Source organism: Sturnira hondurensis, unplaced genomic scaffold (assembly GCF_014824575.4).
Source record: "Sturnira hondurensis isolate 20B ecotype Veracruz unplaced genomic scaffold, ASM1482457v3 Scaffold0013299, whole genome shotgun sequence".
NCBI classification, from domain to species: domain Eukaryota; kingdom Metazoa; phylum Chordata; class Mammalia; order Chiroptera; family Phyllostomidae; genus Sturnira; species Sturnira hondurensis.
The window spans coordinates 5,799,654-5,819,899 of NW_028085930.1; the positions used below are offsets into that span (position 1 = coordinate 5,799,654).

A 20,246-nucleotide genomic window follows, 5' to 3' on the forward strand; every position below is an offset into this window, starting at 1 on the left:
GACAGAGTGTTTGAGGTGACCCAGGGAGACAGAAGGTTCAGACAGTGGGTGGATTGACTCTGGGTGGAAGAAGCTCTGCAGTCCGCACAAGCTGTGTGGTCAGATCTCGGGTGGTTTTCAAGAAGCCTTGAAGATGTTGATTTGTAAGGTTCTCAGTTCCACAACTAAGACACCAGGGGAACCACAGCGTTCCCACACACCAGAGCTTCTGGTGCCCGTTTCATTGCACGAGTATGTGTGTGTGTGTGTGTTTGCATGCATCTCGGGGCACAGGCACACATGATGCTTACACATGGGTGCTGCCCACTGAGTGATCTGTCCAGACTCGATCCATCTCCTGGCTTGTGGCTGGAAGGGCTCCCAGCAGGTCCCCAGGACCCAGCTAGGTCCCGGCTCACTGTGGAGACTAAGCTGATGCCAAGTACACTTATGTTCTAGTTTCTTAGGAAAATGTCATGTTGACCAGAATGTTTAACTAATCAGCACAATATTTCCTGAATGTGCCAGGAATCCGAGAGAAATGGATGAGTGCGTGTATGTGCATAATTTTAAGGACCAGCATTATTTTGACATAACTTCAGGCTTATAGAAAATTGCAAGAATAATACCAAGATTTCCCATCTGCCTCTCACGCAGCATATTCACTTTTCACTGTTCTCAGGAGATTCAAAACACTTTCGCGAGGCGGGCATTTCTGCCGCCCTTGACCTCAGAGGATAGTAACTGACCCATGATCACACGGGGACCGTGGCAGAGCCAGGATTAAAGTCCAGGCCCTTAAAACCTGTTGGACTTGAAGTGCACGTCCTGATCATGTCAAGTGTGGTCAGAGTGTGCAGGGGTCTTCCTCCTGCCCGAGAACTTCCTTTCCTAGGTTACAGGTCTGCTAGAATGAATTATCTTGGCATTTGATTTTCTTTATTTTAGCTTCATTTTGAAACATTTTGCCTGGGTATAGAATTTCATGTTGGCAATATTTTTCTTTTTGTCCTTCAACGATAATTTTTTTTCTGGTTTGTATAGTTTCTGTCAAGGTAACAAGATTTTTCTTCTACGTTTTCTTAGGGCTCTGATCCAGTAGGTTGTAGTAATTTTTGCTTAAATGGTCAATTATGAACAGATCTCGATAATATCAAAGAAATCTCACCTATTTACCCAGGCCGTGGCCATTTCCTGGGTTCCCCTTGCCTCTGTGTAGGTCCGCACTGCCATCTGGTGGTGGTCAGTGTTTCCTGAAGGCGTCCTGCGGCAGTTCTTGTCGTGAGGGGGTGCTGGGGATAAAGTCTGTCAGCCTCGTGTGTTTGAAAAATGTTTCTTCCTTGTTTTTGAAAGATATTTTGTGTTATATATCTGAGAGCTCTTGAATTCTAGGTTAATAAGTGGTCCCTTCAGTACTTTGCAAGTGTGCCCCAAAGTTTTCCTGCTTGCATTGTTTCTGAGGAGAAATGGCTGTCTCTTTCTCATTGTTTCCCTGAACATAATGTGCCTCCCCGCACCCCCGCCCCTGCACCCCCATCCCGGCTCTTTTGTGGTTTTCTCTTAATTGTTGATTCTGTGCAAATGGTTTATGATGTGCTTTGGTTTGGTTTCTTTTACGTTCATTGAGCTGTTTGGATCTGTGAGTATATAGTCCTCAAATGTGGAATAGTTCCAGTAATTATTTCTCCAAGTGTATTTTTCTGTTGCCCTCCCTAATCCTGGGAGGTCTCCAGTCACGTATGTTAGACTATCAGACACCATCTCACCATTCACTGGTGTTCCAATGATTTATTTTTGTTCTTTTGTGTGTTTCAGGTTCACTGACACTTTCTTCTGTAGTGTCTGATCTATTGTTAATCCCATCAGTGTATTTCTTATCCCACACATTGTGGTTTTTTTATCTCCAGAAGTTTTGAGTCATGTTCTTTTTAATATTTTCCACATCACTGTTTAACTTTTTGAACATATGAAATACAGTATAAATAACTTTTAAAAAATGTCAGGTATCTGACATTTCTAACATCTCTGTCAGTTTTAGGTTGATTTCAATTGACGGTGTTTCTCCCCTCTCTAGGGGTGTATTTCACTGTTTCTTTGCATGCCTATTAATTTTCCTATTGGCTACTAGACACTGTGACTTTAGCCATGTTGTAGACCGGGTAGTTTTTGTATTCCTATAAGTATTCTCAAGATTTGTTAGCTGAGATCAGGGTGATGCTCAGTCTGTAGCTAATCATCACCCAGTGTGGAGGCATAGCCCCTCTGCCTCCACTGCCCGGTGTCCTGGGCTTGGTGAAGCTTTCCACTGTGGAAACAGGTGGGGACCGGCACCCTCCCAAGCCCCGTGTGGATGCCAGGCACTGCTTCTTTTAATGCATTTTAGTGGCTTTCCCCCTAGTCTTAAGTAGTTTCCTTACACACATTTACTAATCAGTCGTCAGTGGAAACCTTGAAGGAGCCCCTTTGCAGACTGCTGGGGTTCTCGCTCTGTGCACCTCCCTCCTCTCTGGTACTCAGTCTTGGGAACTCCAGACTCTGAGCTAAATTCAGGGAGTACACCAGGTCCCCCCTGGCTCCCCCTCCCTACGCTGTGGCCTGCAAATTTCTCAAGGAAACAATTTGGGAGCAGTTGTGGGGCTCACCTCATTTGGTTCATGCCTCTCAGGGGTCATTGTCCTTCAGCGTCTGATGCCCAGTGTCGTGAAAATCATTATTTTATGTATTTTGTCTGTCTTTTGGTTCTTTCAGGTGAGAGGATACATCTGGCCCTTATAACTCCATCTTGATCAGAAGCTGAAATCCTGGGCCCTGGGCTTTTCATTTCACCATTTATTTGTAGGGCATATTGGTCTGGCCCTGTGACTGTGAACATCAACTCAGGCAGGGGGTGTCAGCGCTCTTGATCTTCCTCAGTGATGTTCGTCCAGTTGGTTACAGCAACATGTAAATTTGCCCTTTCAGTGGTCACATGATTTCTGCACTCTAGTCTCAAGAACTTCCTGCTTTTCAACTCTTATAAAAAGCTCAGCAGCTAGTTCAGTTTTATCTCACAAGTGCTGAGAATACTGTAGTTGATCGTGTGTTTTTACTTTTTGCTTTGACGGCCAAGGAGATCAGGCAGTTGCTGAGTCTGACTTCAGTGACTTGAGTAAGGGGATGCAAGGTGTATTCCTGTAAACAAAGTTTTTGCTCCAGCCTTCTCCTTTTAGCTTACTTCTCCTTTGCCCTTTATCTATCTCAAAATTCTCAATTGTAAACAAGGGAATTCTGTTCTCTATCCTACCAATTGGCACAGACAGTTAATATGTAGAGCAGTGATTGGGGAGGGTCTGCTCTGGGCGGGGGGAGAAGAGGAAATCTCAGGTCAGGTATAGACTCTCTGAGAAGCCCCTGGTGTGGGTCTGGCCGGGATGATTTGCGGTGTCATGGTGTTCTGGGGGAGGGAGGGGCTGAGGCCAAGACCAGACAGACCATAGCTGAACCTGGGGGCTTTGGAAAGTGAAGGGATGCTGGAGAGGCAAAGAGGAAAAGCAAAGATTAGAGCTCTCCGTCAGGCAAGAGGAGACAGAGCTCAGCCTCCCCTGTGGCAACCGGAGGTGTTGATGTGGCTATCTGAGGCTGGGGCCTCTCCCCGTCCAGCCCCACTGGCCACCTGTTTCCTTGGAACTTGCCGCTTTCTGCCAAAGGTGACGCCTCTGGGGAAAGAAGCAGGAGGTGGGTCAGGGCATCAGTGCAGGAAGGACCACTGAGGCTGAACCCCCGAGGCCCCAGACTGCCTACCATGTGGTACCCTGGCAGGCCGCCCTGTCCCTGGAGACCACGGGGCTGTTATGATGTTCGGGGGGAGTGAGTGGAGTGGAGGATGGACAGTCCTGGGAGTGTCCTGTGGGTTCAAAGGCACTAAGAAGACTCCCCATCTGGAGTCCGAGCTTTCCTGGGTCACAAGGACCTTCACTTTCCTTCGCCTTCCTTTTTCTGTCCTTATCCTTCTACGTGGCTTCAGCAGGTGGGATTCTGTAGACCTCATTTGTCCTGCTCCTTCTTACTCTTATGGGAAGAGTAAGAAGAGACCTGAGCGGGGGCTGTGGCAGGTCCAGGGTCCGTAGCCAGCTGGGGAACTTTTTTTAGCCAGAACTTTTTCTGGAACCCCAGGCTTTCTTTTCCAGCAGGTGGGCTGTGGGGAGTGGATGATGACCTAGAGCCCTGACTCAGGGCAGGCCGTCCTGGATTCAGTGGGTTTGGACAGAGGAAATGGGACGGGTGGAGGACATTGGGGGAGCATGAGGGTCAACAGTGGATCAGCCTCCCAACTGGAGCAGGAAACAGGGCCTGGGCTGGGCCAGCCACTGCTGCCCTGCGGCCCCTCTGCCCCTTCCTCCCTTCCTCCCTTCTCTGTTTTTCTTTTCAGAGTCCCTCGGTGAGGCCCAGGTGGCTGAGCATCCTCTGGCAGAGGGAATTAACACACTTAATTAAAGTGTCCAATGAAGAGCTTTGCATATTTCTTAATTACCGTCTGAGTCTTTTGGGGAACACTTTGAAATGGGATTTTTCATGTGTTTCCTCATTTAGCCTGCAGTGAGCCAGGCGGCCCCTCAGGGCTCCAGTAGGAGCTGGCGGAGCCCTTGTCTGGAGCTGCCTTTCTGCGCACTGGGTGGCCAGGTGCATGTGGAGGGGGGAGCCCAGCCTCCAAGCCCCCCTGCTTCTTCAACTTGCAGGAAGGTTGGGGCTGGGTTTTCTGTTTTGTGAAAACAGAACAAAAGAAAATGAGGATCAGGTGAATGTCGCTGATGTCTCCACCCATTCTTGTTTCCACAGGGCCTAGGGGCTGTGCACCCCCCATAAGGCCAGTAATGGGGGACTTTGTGGGCAAAGGTTTGCAGGGCCACAGTGAAGCCCCTCTCCCCAGGCCCCTGTGGAACAGGAAGCTGGGCTGGGGTGGTGTGGCCTCCTTCCCAGCTGTGGGGCTAGGGCTGAGCCCCCTGGGCAGGCAGCCCTTCCCAGCACTCACACCACATTCCCTGCACACCCCCCGTGTTCTGTAAACTGAGCTGACGGACAACTGAGTCAGCCAGCCTGTCCTGTGAACAGTTGCTGACCTGAGGGAGCACATTTGCCTTTTGAGCTGTGAGGGGCCCCTTCTGACAACTCCAGGACAATCTCTGACCTGGAGACCATGGGCCAAGGATATAGAGACCCTTTCCCAGGCATTTAAGTGGTGGGCAGCCCACCAGGGTGGCCTAGAAACAGCAGTGAGTTCCTCCAGGTCTTTTCTGCCTCCCACTCTGGGCCCAGTTCTGTGACCCTGAGAAGGACCAGGCAGGACCCACTGTCCCGCAGTGCTCTGGAGCTGGTGCGGGTGGTAAAGGGAAATGTGGCCCGCAGGTCTTGGCTTAGCTCGGCAAGGGGGCCACCTCACGGGTGGTGCACACTCTGCCAGGTCTTGGCAGACCCCCACGAAGTCTCCAGCTTGTTTCTTGTGCGCTGCCTCACTCTCTGCTCCATTTCTGGCTGTCACGACAATCCACCCCCACGCACACCCACCATGGAGATGACGGGGGCAGAGGGGGTCCTTCAGAGAGGGAGACAGTGGCCGCATGGGAAGCTGGAGGCTCACAGCCCACTCGGCTGTCAGCCTGTGGCCTGGACACAAGCCAAGCTCCGGAGCCCTGGGTGGGTTTGGCTTCATGTGGCAGTTGTGAAGTGTGGGTAAGTGACAGCTGCATGCAGAGGACGCCTCAGCCTCCAGTGCTGACTCCGGCCAGCACCTGCCCTGGGCACACTGTTCCACTCACCGATGCCTGTTCTCCACCAGTCAAGAGCCCTCCAAATGCCACCTCCTTCGGGGGCCGCTGCTGTTCCCCAGTGGAGGGTGACCATGCCTTCCTGGGGGCCTCTTAGCAGCCCTCGCCCGAGTTGCCTCATGTCTGAGTTATTTGTACCTGGATGTAGCTCCACCACCAGACGAGGCTGCCAGGGCACAGAGGTGTGCCCGCTTCCTCACTATGCGCTCCGCCCAGCAGGGACCAGGCACACGGTGTGCCCCCAGGGGGTATTGGTTCAGTGGGGAGACCTCACACCCTCTGCAGCTACTTAGAAGTCACCCCAATGTACAAAAACCTTTTTTCCTGGGACCTACCGCTGAAGTGGGGACTGGGGCTCATGGGAGGCTGGTAGAGTGAGCGGCCCCCGCACGTGAGGTCCAGGGTGGGTGCTGCTAGCTGATTGCGAAGGGCCAGCATGCAGTCCCCCCTGCAGGGGTGGAATTTCTGGGCTGTGTGGGGCTGAGCTCATCTGGACAGCACATAGGTGTGCAAGACCCCTGGGCCAACAGCTCACATGCAGGTCAGAAAATAATTTTCCTGGTGATGTCGCTCTTGGGAAAATAACCTTAGACCCTCAGCTCGTCAGACCGAATGATTCTTGTCAATCAGGATATGACTTTCTTCTGACTGTAGTGCTGGTACTGGGGCTTTGGTCTCACAGGTTTTTTTTAGAACAATATGTTTCAATTATAGTTGGCCTACAATATTATATTAGTTGCAGGTGTACACCCCAGCGATTAGACATTTATATGACTTACGAGGTGATCACCCCATAAGTCTAGGACCCATCTGACACCATCCATTGTTACTATAATATTATTGACTGTATTCCCTATGCTGTACTTTGCATTCCCATGACTGTTCTGTAACTACCAACTGTACTTCTGTTTACATTATTTTTTACTGTATTTTTCCATTACCACTTATCTCCCATACCCTTTTCCACCTCCACCCCCCCCAAAATCACCGCACTGTTGCCCATATCCATGACCAGCTTGTACTCTTTATCCCCTCACCTTTTTTACCCATCCCCCCCCCCACCACGCCTCTGATCTGACAATTGTAAAGAAACCTTTTATGGGCGACCTGCATGCAGGGTAGTACTTGATGTTTGCCCCTCACTCCAGTTCTTTGGGTTTGACAGTGACTCCATCGTCTGCTAGTCACAAAGCCAGGTGACAGCGAGGTGTCCCACACTCTCCTCTGAATCTGACCAGTCACTGGCGGCTGTCACCCTCCTCTGCTCGCCATTTCTACCAGCCCCACTGCCTCTGCTTGAACCCAAATCTGACATCTCTCGCTGAACTCCTGCCCCCCGTCTTTCCCTGTAGGCATTCCTCCCCTACAAGTCTCAAGTTTTCTTCCCGAAGCACGGTGCCGTTCTGATTACCTGCTGCTGTGTGACAAAGCATCCCCAAAGTTAGTGGCTCACGTCAGCGAGAACATTTATTTTGTTTAGGAGTCTGTGGTTTGGCGGGTCTGGGTGGGGAAAGCATGTGTCCGTTCCACTCGGCAGCAGCTGGCAGCTTGGAGGCTGGAGTCACGGGAAGGCTCGCTCGTGCGCAGGTCTGCTGCCCGCGGCAGGCTGTGGCTGGGGGCCTCTGTCTCTTGCCATGTGAGTCTCTGTGGCCTCCCTCATGCAGGCTGCATTGGGCTGCCTTTGCATTGGGCTGCCTTACAGTGTGGCTCCTGGGCTGAAGGGACAGCGTCCAGAGGGTGGGGAGCCCGAGCAATCCAGACAGAAGCCATGCCGCCCCTCCTACCCAGCCTGGGGAGTTGCACACAGTGTCACTTCTGCCACCATCACAGGCCTGCATTGCAAAAAGTGCCACACTTGTCTCTGCCACCCCTCTGCTTAAGACCCTCACCCTTGGGAGGGAAGCTCCCACACCCTTGGGAGGGAATCCAGGCTCCTGATGTGGCACCGTGGCCTGGCCGGCTGGCCTCTGCCCTGCTGGCCCTGCTGGCCCTGCTTCTCTGTCAGCTCGCCTCCTCCTTCCCTCCCCAACTGGCCCCAGCGACGGATTTTGGGTTACATCAGCCCTTTGGCCACATGGAGCTTCCTCGAGCACTGTTGGTCACTTAGGTTTCTCCTCACACATCTGGCCCAGCCCCACGCTCCCAGAGACAAAGCTCAGATGTCTAGGCCTCCAAGTATGTCCCCCATGGTTCCTGGACATGCTCCTGCCTCCAGCCCCTGATATCCTGGCTTGTTGCCTCCTGTAGATCCTCACAAACTTTTGATCTCCCTGCCTCTGCGCCTGTACACGTAGGTCCCTCCACCTGGAATACCCACCCTCTCCCCACCTTCCCTCCCGCAGCCCCACAGTGGCCCTCCCTCCTCCCGGGGCCTCCCTGATCGCCTGGCCGCCCGAGCCCCGCCTTTTGTGATCTCCTGCTTTGCTGCTGGTCGGACCCTTCTGTCCACCAGCACAACAGCATACACGAGGCATGGACTTTGGCGTCAGATCTGGGTTTGCATGCCAGCTCCACTGCTTACAGCTCTGTGACACTGGGAACAATAACTCACTCATTGGGTCGTGACGAGGACCGAGGAGGGACCCTAAGTAAAGCACCAAATTTCATGTCTGGCATGAAGTAGAAGCCCAGTGAGAGTTCGAGTTCCTATTCCTTCTTTCTAGAGGTTCCTGGTAAATACTCAGTAATGAATTTTCTCATCCTCATTTGGTTGAAATGAAAAATGCATCTCTCTGCTTAATCATGTGAGACTAAACTACCAGAAGATTACAGGAATATTGCTGAGCCATGAGCTGAGATTTAAAAGAAAAAACAAAGCAGAACAAAAAAACTCGATAATGATTTGGCCGCTTATTTTTAATAAAGTCCTGCTGGTAGAGCTGAATCTGTGCCTTCAGAAAAAGCTCCACTGTGCTACACTCGTGTCTCAGACTGTCGTGAGAAGGGACTCGGGACAGTGTGACCTTGAGCACAGCGCTTGGAGGGAGCCCCACTCTCTCAGAGGCGGCGGGGGCTGGCGGGAGGGCAGGAGCGACTCAGGAGCGTTGCCTGCCCCTGTCTGAGCCGCTGACTGCCGTGAACCCTCTCGGGTCTCCCCTCGCCTAGGGCCCAGTGGTAGTGCCCAGGCGGGTGATGGCTCTCAGGTGAGACTGAGAGAGTGGCCAGGTAGATGGGCTGTGCAAGCTCACTGGCTCCAGGTCCCAGCACCTTCCTCCCCAGCCGCCCTTTCGAGTGGAGAGGAGCTTGGCCCAGGGCGGCCCTTTTACCAGCTCTGCTCCTTGCGTGATGCCAGGCTGGAGCCTGGGCAGTGGTGTCTCAGGGCCCTTGGGAGCCCCTCAGGAGTCAGCTCTGTCTCGGGGCCCTCAGGAGCCTCCCAGGAACTGTGTGGAGGCCACACTTTTTGCACATGTGTCAGACGGGGTTGCCCAGGGTCTCCTTTGAGAGCTGGTCAGTCCCCTCCATACTGATGAATTCTGCCTTGGAGCCCTGGGGTCAAGGGTCAGGGTGGAAGCCCTGTAGTCAGACTTGTTCAAGTCAAGGGTGGGAATAGGTCACACCAACCACGGGCCCACATTGAAGGGTGCAGATACCTGCCACAGGGAAGGATGAGCCAGCGGAGGGAGGCTGAGCTGACAGGTTCAGAAAGGGTCCGAGCCATGTTATCCTGGCAGCCTTGAAAATTGGATTGGGTGGGCTTGGGGACACTCTGAGGCAGGGAAGACGAGAAGTGAGGAAAACAGGCCTTGAGGAATAGTAAGAAATTCCCTCTTGCAGCAAATCAGTAATGATCCGGTCGTCCAATCCAGGACTCCATTGAGGTGCTGGACCTCAGGTGTTCAAACCTGCCTGCCTTCGCTTGCTAAGCCCTTCCTGTGCCCCACAGGGCAGCTCAGTTTCCAGTTTCTCACCTTCCAGATTGGACCATGCACCACCTGAGTGGGGAGAGGCCCNTATCCTGGCAGCCTTGAAAATTGGATTGGGTGGGCTTGGGGACACTCTGAGGCAGGGAAGACGAGAAGTGAGGAAAACAGGCCTTGAGGAATAGTAAGAAATTCCCTCTTGCAGCAAATCAGTAATGATCCGGTCGTCCAATCCAGGACTCCATTGAGGTGCTGGACCTCAGGTGTTCAAACCTGCCTGCCTTCGCTTGCTAAGCCCTTCCTGTGCCCCACAGGGCAGCTCAGTTTCCAGTTTCTCACCTTCCATGGACCACCATGGAAGGGTGGACCACCTTCCATGGTCCACCTTCTCCTTGGTGGACCATGCACCACCCGAGTGGGGAGAGGCCCTTACCTGCAGCTGGTCCCAAGGAGAAGGTGCCTTGGCTTGCACAGGCTGTTCCCTTGAACTCCGTGACATCCACAGTGATGACAACAGACCTGGCAGGATCCTAAAACCCAGTTTAATTCAAAGATGGCAAGAAGGGTCAGAAATAGGAGCTCAGTTCTTGGTCAGGCCACCTGATCCTGACCCCACTCAGGAATGGGGACCCCATTCATTTCCCCTTGCATAAGATGGGGACGATATAAATACCCACTTCAGAGCTGAGGCCTAAACAGATGGGTGCTAAGGGCTTGGTACAGCATTGCTGCAGGTGTGGAATCCTGCAAGCCTCAGGCAGCAGGTGTCCCGACTCTTCTGTTTACTCCAGTCGTGTAGTCTGCGCCTTGCACAGCCCCTGGCATGTGCCTGGAACGTGGCCTGTGAATACACCTGTTGCCCCTGATGGTTATTGTGGGAATGTTCGGAAAATATTGGCTGTGACCAGGACCCCACACCTGTTCCTCCTGCACCGTCCCATGACCATGGGAGGCTCAGAGGGACTGGCCCCGCTAAGCTCGGCCCACAGTCCCATCTGCTCAGGGCTGCCAGAAGCAGACAACTGTGGTGGGGAAGCAGGAGAGCCAGCGTCCAAAAATTCTCTGTTCTGCCTCTCCCCAATTCTTGGGACTTTTTCCTTTACCCTGCAAGCCAGTACTAGCCCACTGCCAGTGGCTGGTGTCCCAAAAAGAGGTGACTTGGCATTAGAAACCTTCGTAGGGATTTCTCAGTTCTCAGCCACTCCATGAACCTCCCATTCTTTTGTGGCTTTTTGTGATCCTGTCTCTCCTGCCTGCCTGTCTGTCTGCTCAGTTGCCCCAGGGAAAACCCTGCTGGGAACCCGGCTCCCTGAGCCTTCCCCACAGGAGTAAGATGTGGAGTGTCACTACCTAGAGGAGTTACCAGTGGGCCCTCCGTGCCTCTCTTCCTGAGGACGAGGCCGTAACTTTCCGTTGTCTCTTGAGAAAGGAGGAAGCTGTGCTCTCTCCAACTTCATCTGCTTCTTGCTGGCTCAGTGTTGCCCCACTTTTTACTCTGGGGTCCCCTTAGATGTTTCTAGCCAGGCCCTTCTGTGTGGGGAGCCCCCACTTCTCACCTTCATGTGAAATTGAAGGGGAGATTTAAAGCAATTGGGAAGCACTTTGTTGATTAAATGCCCATCAGGAGCTTTGCAAAGGTCAGTCTGCAGGTGAAGTTAGAAGAGACATTGTGTGCATCACTGCTCACCCCAGGGATGTCGTCCTAGAAATGTGGCTGTTCTGACCCCTGCTACTGACCACAGCCCACCTGGCGCTGCCCACCCGGAGTTGGCGTCAGACTCCTCAGGGTTAAGGGCACAGTCCCCAACAAGCCTGCCCCCGCCTTTAGGTGCTAGCCACACTTCTGACCAACTGGCCACACACCCGAGGGCTCCCATGACCCTCCTCAGGTACCAAAATTCACCTGAATAGCTCATAAAATTGGGACACTGCTCTACTTAAGATTACAGTTTTATTACAAAGGATACAGATCAGGCACAACCAAGTGAAGGGACTTGGTGGGCAAGGTCAGTGCAGTAGTGGTGGCATTGTTTTCACATCTGGTGTTCTGAGAACTGCCTCACTGTATCCGTTACCTGCTGCCTCCTTCCAGTTGTAAGCATTTCCTATGTGCCTGGCACTTTTATTAGCCTACTTCATTTCTGTTACTGCCCTGTGGAGTCTTGGATGGTTATTAGGTCCGTTTTTAAATGAGGCATTGCGGTCCAGAAGGGCAGGGACCGCCCCGAAATGATGCAGCTGAACAGCCAGGATTTGAATCCAGCCAGCTGATTCTGGGTCAAAGATGGAGCCCCCTACATGTGCCCCCCACCCAGTCCATCACACGTTCCCTCTGGCTAGAAGACAGTTGTCTTTCCGTTCCAGAGGTCGGCTGTCAGGAGATGGCTACATTCGTCTGTTATATAGTGCACTGCTGGGTCTTCCAGACCAGAACAGGACCTTTCTCAGAGGAGCCCCATTGGGTTGCCTCCCTCCGTTCCAGCAGTGACCAACCACCACGCCAGGCCCCGAGCCTGCGCACACCCCATCCAAGAATCGGGGACTGGCAGAATGGAGAACTCTCAAGCCCTGGCTCCCCGGCATGGCTTTCCCACCACAGCTGTCGGTTTCTGGCAGCCTGGAGCAGAAGGGACTGCGAGCCGAGCTCAGTGGGGCCAGTCCCTCTGAGCCTTCCAGGGCCTTGGCAGTCTCCGTGTAGAAAAGCACTCCAAGCTGGGCCTGACCTAACAGGTGTTCCTTCCCCACCCTGCCTCCCCTCCCAGATTATAGAAATGCCCTCCCCCGGGGGCCTGCACAGGTTAGGTCGGAAGCCAAGCCTTACAGTTTGGGACATTAGTACCACTGCTGGGATTCCCAAGTGACTTCCTGGCTCTCGTCACTGTCCCAGCGGTTCTCAGCTGGGGTGTTGCCACCATGCAGAGGGCATTTGCAACTGTGGGGTGGGGAGACCGGAGTTTTCACAACGGCAGGGTCCATTGAGGTCCTGTGATGCCAAACACCCTGCAAGGAGCTGGACAGTCAGGCACACTCTACAAAAAGTAGTCCTGCCCAAGGGGGACACTGGGGAATGTCCCGTGTCTGCCTCCTGGGTCCCTAGAAAGCCATTGTCCTCAGCAGTCTCCAGCGGAGGGGACGGGAGCTAAACAGCCTGCCTCCATCACAGCCTGTGACCAGTGACAAGGCCTTATTTCCATGTGACTATGGGCCGGTGTGAGAGGAGTGCCTTTTGCCTACTTGCTATTCATGTATGGGCCTTGTCAGGCTCTTGTGGGTCAAGAAAGACCTGCACTTGGGTGGCAAGAAATCACGGGGGCAGGGAGAGGCCGCCTCTTGGGTGCCTGGCAAGAGCTCCCCTGCAGCCCACCTGGTATGGACTCAGCCACCTTGCTCCAGGGCCCGCTCCTGGGTCTGCCTTTTATTTGTACTTCTGTCTCTGCACCTCATTTTTCCTCCGGGCTTTTTTGTTTTGTTAAATCTGTTTTCCTCACATGAAATGTGTTTAAAGGAAACGAGCTCAGGTGCCAAGGCTGAACCCCTCTCTTCTTGTTGTTTTGCAGTTGGGAAGACGTCTCTGATCACGAGGTTCATGTACGACAGCTTCGACAACACATACCAGGTGAGGTCCTTGGGTGCCCCATCATGTCTGTAGCCATGACAGTTGCCTGGAGACCATGCTGGCCTCTCTGGGGCTTGCTAATCCTGATAGGAGAGCAGGATGTTCTCGGGGCCCAGGGCCTTTGTTTTACCTCGAACGAGCTTCCCATGTGTGCCCTGACCCCAGCCCGGTACAGACCCTGAGCCCTTCTGAAGATCCAAACCTTGGCCAAGGAAATGTGTTCCAGCAGGGAAAGGACACATTTCAGTCTGTGTCATCTTGCTGCCCATAGGCAGGTCTAACCGTGTTTGGTTACATGGGTGGGTCATCACACGGAGGAGGAGCAACAAAATGCAAAATAACGGAGGTTACAGAGCAATACGAGAACTTGCTCCTTGAGCATGGTCATATTCACTGGACCTCAGGCACGTGCGTGTACCTCTACTCACACACACGTGCACACACAGATGCTGAGAGGTTGATTGGATGGGCTTGTACTGCTCTACATGGGCGGGAGGCTGGATGGAGTGACCTCTGACCGCTCACTCCCAGGGTGGCCTTGGGTCAACCAGTGGCCCAAAGATGGCTCCAGGTAGCCCAATGGCTGGGCCCTTGGGGGTCAATAACATTTCACTCTCCTGACACCACCAATGAGTGAGCGGGAGGTTTGTACCAAGGAAGGGAATTTTCCCTGCCCCTATAGCTCTTTGCAAAAGGTACCAACTTTAATCATTTCAACTATTTTTAAGAAAAAAAGATATTGTTTTCTTCCTTAAATCAGAGACAAATGCTAATGTGTTTTTCTAAGCCAGTGGGTTCTGTGAGGTACTAGTTTCATGGGATATTAGTAGGTGTTATTTGAGAGAGAAAGGCAGGGAGGAAGGTTTAGTACTTGTGTAGATTCAGGGAGCCCTGGGGGAGAAAAGGAAGCCACCTTTTCTACTGCAGACCTTCTCAGGGCCTTTACTGCATCAGTGCATGGCTTTGCGCCGGAGGAGGGGTGTAGCATGCAGGAGCTCCCAGATGTGTCTGGTCATGGAATCTTTTTGTCACTGAGCCCTCAGAGGACAGATATTTATAGAACACACAGGGACGGCTGTGCTGAGAGATCCCTGGGCCCTCCTGGGCTGGCCGAGGCTGTGGAGCGCTGCTCGCTACTGATGATAGTCGCGTGTCTTCCTCTGGACCAGGTGTCATCTCTGCCCTTCTCACTGCCTCTGTCTGCCTTCCTGCTCTTCCTCTGCTCTCGTCCGAAAAGCCAGATCGCTAGTGGGCCTGGTAGGAACTGACGCACGGGTCAGAACGTGAGGCTCTGGGAGAGGAGCCCTGGGGGACACACACAGCCCTGGGCATCGGCTCTGGGAAGGTGACATCAGCCACACTGTCTTTGCTGTGTCCTCTCCAGGCTGTGCCACCACAGCCTCACCAGAGGCCTCGCCTCCCCGTAAGGGGAGTTCTGCCGCGTCAGTCTGCATTTGGGATTCTAGTAGACCTGACTTCAGTTCTGGAGTCTGACTTAGTGTTCCATGTGTGTGTGTGTGTGCCTGAGAGAGAGAGAGATCTCATGGATATTGTTTCAATTATTTGATGTATTTGAACATGAAGATATGTGTGATGCCTCTTGCTGGTGTCCAGATGAGCAAGCGTAGTGAGACTCTGGGCTGGTTGGTGCTCTTGGCAGTGGTGGATGGTAACCATGACCGTAGGGCCTTTGCAGTGACCGTCCTTGGCATGGGTCAACTCCTCCCCATGGTGTGTAAGTCCCTCAAAATCTCAGCCCACCGCCATCTCCAGTGTCATCGCCCACTGCTCGCCGCTTGTCCCACAGGCCACGGTCCAGCGGGCCTGCTGCTCCCCACACAGTGATGCTGTGCCAGGGCCATACCGCTGCTCACTGTATTGCTGCTGCCCGAAGGCCCTTCCTTCTCCTTCGCTGTGAAACATTCTCTGACTCATCAAGGCTCAGAGCACATGTTTGCCCATGTTCTACCCCCCTCCATTGCTCCCTGTCCCCAGCACGTTGTCCTGGGGCTCATTTAGCCTCCTGACTCTACGGGGACTCCTATGTGCTCTGGCTCCTGGATAGACTCCACGCTTGGCTGAGGCCACGACCCCTCGGATCCACCACTGCATCCATCTGCCCAGCACAAGGCGTGGCCATGGCTGGGGTATACCAGAATGGCTTGGAGATGCGCCCTCTGCCTGGGCTTTAGACCCCACCTGCCTGAGAGGCCACAGGGGGCCCCTGTCAGCGTTGGGAGAAGGGGAGAAAGCCAGAGGGAAGCAGGTGCGCCACTGCCGGGTTTTCTGCCTCATTTTCCCAGCAGGCAGTTTCTTTCCCAGTACCCTTTAATATGGTAATTAGGCTAGGAGGCTGGGGCTTCAATTCTGTGCCTACACAGGCTCATCTTAACGAATTCTCTGGAGATAGAAGGGGGAAAATGCTGTTTTGTTTGTTTTTCTTAACATTATGGCAGAGACATCTGGGAAGCAGACAAGATCTCCAAGGGCCCTGGGGGATGTCCCTAGTTGCCCCCCAGTTACCACTCCCAACCACCCCCACAAACATCCTGCCCATCAGCCGGTACAGCCCAGCAGAGCCCCCGCCACCCCCCCTCCGTCAGCTGAGGTGCCCAGACAAATCACCCCTCCCCCCTTCCCATCCTTCCTGTGTGCCTCTGGCTCTGTCTCCTGGCCCCTCCCTCATTCACTCATTCTGCCTTCAGGTGTTTGTCAAGTGCTCACTTGTTTGGAGGGACAGTAGGAGAAAGTGACCTGGCCGCAGAATCTGGCGCTGCCCTCAGCCCTGCATGGAGAGCCGAGGGGGTTTGGCCTCATCTGGGTAGCCGTCAGCAAGTCCTCCCTCTGCCTGGGATTAAACACGCCTGCGTCCCTGAAGGGCTGGCGTGATGACCCGACCATGCAGAGCTGGGTGTCCCTGTTAGACCTCTCAGGGGTCCTGTCCCCCTGGCAGGCCCTGGGGGGATGCCACCTGTCAGCCTGTGGAGCCCTGGAGAGCAGGTCTTCTGCTGCCCCTGCCTGGCCCTCCCTCTCACACACACGTCTTGTTCTCCTCTTGGCACGTGCGTTCCCTACCCCTCGCCACCCCACCCATCACCCCACCTAAATCCACTCCACAATTCTGTTGTCTAAACCACCAAGTAAGAAATTGCTTTCAAAATTTGCTGTAGAAGACACCTTCTGGTACCGGCACAGTGATGAGACTTGCCCCCCTGTGTGTGCCAGGCCCCCTCCCCTCCCTTAGGCCAGTGAAACACACCTGCAGGCCTGGTCCTTGGGCCACCTGCTAGGAGTGGGAAGGGAGGATTTGGAAGCAGCACTCTTCCCAGGTCCATCATGGGTCCCCTATCTTGGCTGCACATTAATATTACCTCCTGGGGATCTGGCTGGGGGATTCACAGGCTCGCTCAGACATTAGCATTTTAAAAATCTCAGCGATGATTGAGATAAATGTAGAGCCAATGCTGAAACCATTGGCTGTTCCTGGACCATCCACCACAGTGCAAGTTAGGAGAGCAGCCGAATGGTCTGCACCCAGGAGAGCGCCCAGCCTGCTGGAACCTGCCCAGCTGCTGCCGGGGTGGAGGAGCGTTTCTGATGCCCCTGGAGCTGTGCCCGCACCGGGCACTTTCAGATCCCATGGAGCCTCTGGGAAGGGAACGGGGTGGCTCAGTCCCCAGAACCCTTACAGGCGGGGTTGCCTGAGGAGCTCTCTCCCCTCAGCAACCTGCCAGCTTCCCCCGAGGCTTTCCTCTCTGACCCTCTGGGTCTCCGTGAGTTTCCTGGGGCTGCCATAGAAGTTATCACAAACCAAGTGGCTTAAAACAGCAGAAATTACTCCCTCACAGTTCTGGAGACTGGAAGTCCCGAGTCAAGAGTGGCAGAGCCACATTCTTCCTTGTCACTCCCAGCTTCTGGGGGCTGCAGAATTCTGCCACCTGCCTCCGTCTTCACGTGGTCTTCTCTTCACGTCTCTGTGTCCTCTTCTCTACTCCGAGGACACCAAGCACTGGATTTAGCGACCCATCCTGAATCCAGGATGGTTTTTTATCATAAGATCCTTAACTAATTATATCCACAAAGATCCTTTTTCCAAAAACGTCACATTCTGAGGTTCCAGGTGGACAGAATTTGGGGGGACACTCTTCAACCCCCTCCTGGGCCCTGGCACCTCCCAGTCTATTCCCACTGGGACCACATTCTCTCTGGCCTACGCCTCAGAGAGGTCTGCTCCCACCTCCCCTCCCAGCAGGGACCCCTGCAGGCTCCCAGGCCCCTCTGGGGAAGCCGTTTCTACAGGACTGTGTCTCCACAGCATGTTGTTTTGTTCTCAGGAGATTTTGTTTGTTTTTGAATATGTTCATTGATCTTAGAGAGGAAGGAGGGGAAAGGGAAAGAGAAAAATATCAATGTGAGAAACTGGGGATTGAACCTGCGACCTAGGCATGTGCCCTGACTGGGAATCGAATCCTCAGCCTCTTGGTGTATGGGATGATGTTCCAACCCACTGAGCCACACCAGCCAGGGCTCTCACAAGATTTTTTAAAAATGATCAGGTGTTTCTTTCTGTATCATTGTAAGTTGATTTAATAAAGCAAATAGGTTTCCTGAGGCCTGGTCATCGACTCTGTGGCCCATCCCTCTGCTCTGCAACCCCCAGAGCGGTGTCTGTCTCCACCCCAACGGTTCAGCCCTACAGTGTGGGGCTGGCCTTTCAGAGGAGCTGGGCTTCAGCTGGGCCACAGCAGCACATCCCAGGTGCTCAGGGAGGGGCATTTGTGAGGAATCCTGGTTGCAGAGAGCGGTCCTTTGTCCCGTGAGGTGTCTGATGCTCTAAACTCTTTCAGGGCAGTAGTCCGGGGGTTGTCAGGCTTGGTCAGCCAAGCCCCACACCTAAAATGCCCCACATTGCCTTTGTTGGTGGGCCTGACGAGGGCTTCATGAGGAGAAAGGGCCTGGGTATGGGTCAAGCCTGAACATCCTCCTTGAATACACACCCACACACTCATGCACACTGGTCTCTGGTCTCCTCCCACACTGAGGCCAGGGAACAGGAAAGGCATGGGGCCTTGGGAAAATAAGATGCTGAGCCCCCTTTTGTTGGTGGGCCAATGTAAGGAAATGAGTGAGCCTTCACAAAGCCCACAGCAGTGGGGAGACAACCAGGCAGAGAGGGGTCCCTCTGATGGGTGTGGGGAGCTGCCTGGTGCTTCTCCTTAGGAGATGCAGTTAGACCAGAGACAATGGGTCAGTGCAGAGTCCAGAGGTGAAATTGCATGAATGCTGGTCAGCTGGGCAAATGACTCTGCCCTCAGAGACTCACTAGGGCAGCAGTCCCCAGCCCTTTTGGCACCAGGGACTGGTTTTGTTCAGGACACTTTTTTTCACAGCAGGGGGCAGGGGAGACAGGAGGCGGAGCTCAAGTAGCTTTGCCTACTCGCCTGTCACTCATCTCCTGCTGTGCAGCCAGGTTCCCAACAGGCCACCATCTGGCCTGGGGTTGGGGAGCCCTGTTCTAGGGCCCTGCCAGTCATCCAAGTGCTCCCCATAAAGCATTTACCTGGTGCAGGACAGAGGGCAGACTTGCCTTTGCTTTGACATCCTTTCCTCCGTCCTCCCCTTTGCCTTTCTCTCCCTCTCTTCTGGTGAGTATATACAAGTTAGGAGTGTGGTCACCTAGTACAGAAAGCTGACTAACAGTGGCTTCAACACAGGAAGGTTTTGGTTTCCCAGGTGCAGGAAGTCATGGTGACACCTGAGGTGGCACAACTATGCAGTGATGCCGTCAGACGCCAGGCCCTGGCTCTCATTCTGTTCTGCCTTCTGCTGTGTGGGTTCTCGACTCCATGCAGGCTGGCTGTCGCTGCTGCAGACAGCACCTCTGCATCCAAGGCAGAAGAAGAAAGCGAGAGCTTTCCTAGAATACCCTCTCCCTCCAGCAGTGGCGTGTGTCTTATTGGCCAGGATTGAGTCACACCATCATCCTTAGCCTCTAAAGAGCCTGGGAAAGCAGAAGTTTGCTTTTATGGTCTTTATAGTCTCTAAGCAAGTGAGGGAGTAAGAGGTTGCCAATGGATAATGACTGGGTTGGATAACAGGTTAAGTCCCCCAGTAGCACCTGCTACATTTCATAAGTTAAATGGACCCATGATGTAATTCTCTGCCCCATAATTTAGTAATCCTACTTAGGTAGCTCTTAGACAACCTCAAAAGACCACCACCTGGAGCATCTTTTGCCCTGATTGTTAAGGACAAGTCTTGTGTACTTGGATCCGTATGTGACCCAACAGGAGACCTCTCTTGGAGTTTCAGGCCACACACCCACGGGTATCTGTGGCTTTTGAAGGGATTTTGATGATATTTAGCCCTTTATTTAAAGTTGGAAGGTATATATTGTTTGGTTGATGTTTCAGACCACAGTCAGGAAATAAAAGGGCAGTCACTAAGTATTTAATTGGGTGTTGATTAGCATAAGCCACTCTCCGCTAAGAGGGAATGTGGCCACCGGGACTGAGGTATCTGAAAGAACCTGGGTACCTTCACTGCAGCCTCAGGAGCTCGCATCCCCGCCCCCAGAGCACCGAGCTGCTGGTGAGGACAGCCCCTGCCCGCCATGTTTCCGGAGGACACCGTCTCCATCCCCAGCACCTACTTGCCAGTCTGAATCCTTAAGTGTTGCCAACCTCATTTGCATGCTAATTTTCATGACTTTACACTGCTACCTTCATCTAATGGCTGGTGGTGTGGAACACAAACATCAGCTTCTTTGTCAAGGGCCTGTCAGGCCCAGCTGCATTCTACCACTTAAGGATGCTTCCCCAGCCATAGACCAAGGCCTGGCCAAGACTAAAAGAAGATGCACATACACTCCTTTTAATGATTTCTCTTCCTGAAAAGAGAGTCTTGGGTCAATTTATGCAAATTACCATGCAAATTTCCACTGCAGACTTTATTACTTTGTCTTGTCAGAATATGGGTGCGGTATGTATT

General features: G+C 53.2%; 1 protein-coding gene across 1 annotated transcript in view; it reads left to right on the plus strand.

Annotated features, from left to right (window-relative positions):
* Positions 1-20,246, plus strand: part of RAB6B (RAB6B, member RAS oncogene family) — a 55,646-nt gene that overhangs the window by 13,241 nt on the left and 22,159 nt on the right. Inside the window, exon 2 of the mRNA XM_037061255.1 lies at positions 13,198-13,256. Within this exon, the coding sequence (XP_036917150.1) occupies positions 13,198-13,256 (59 nt within the window). The remainder of the gene's footprint in view (positions 1-13,197; positions 13,257-20,246) is intronic.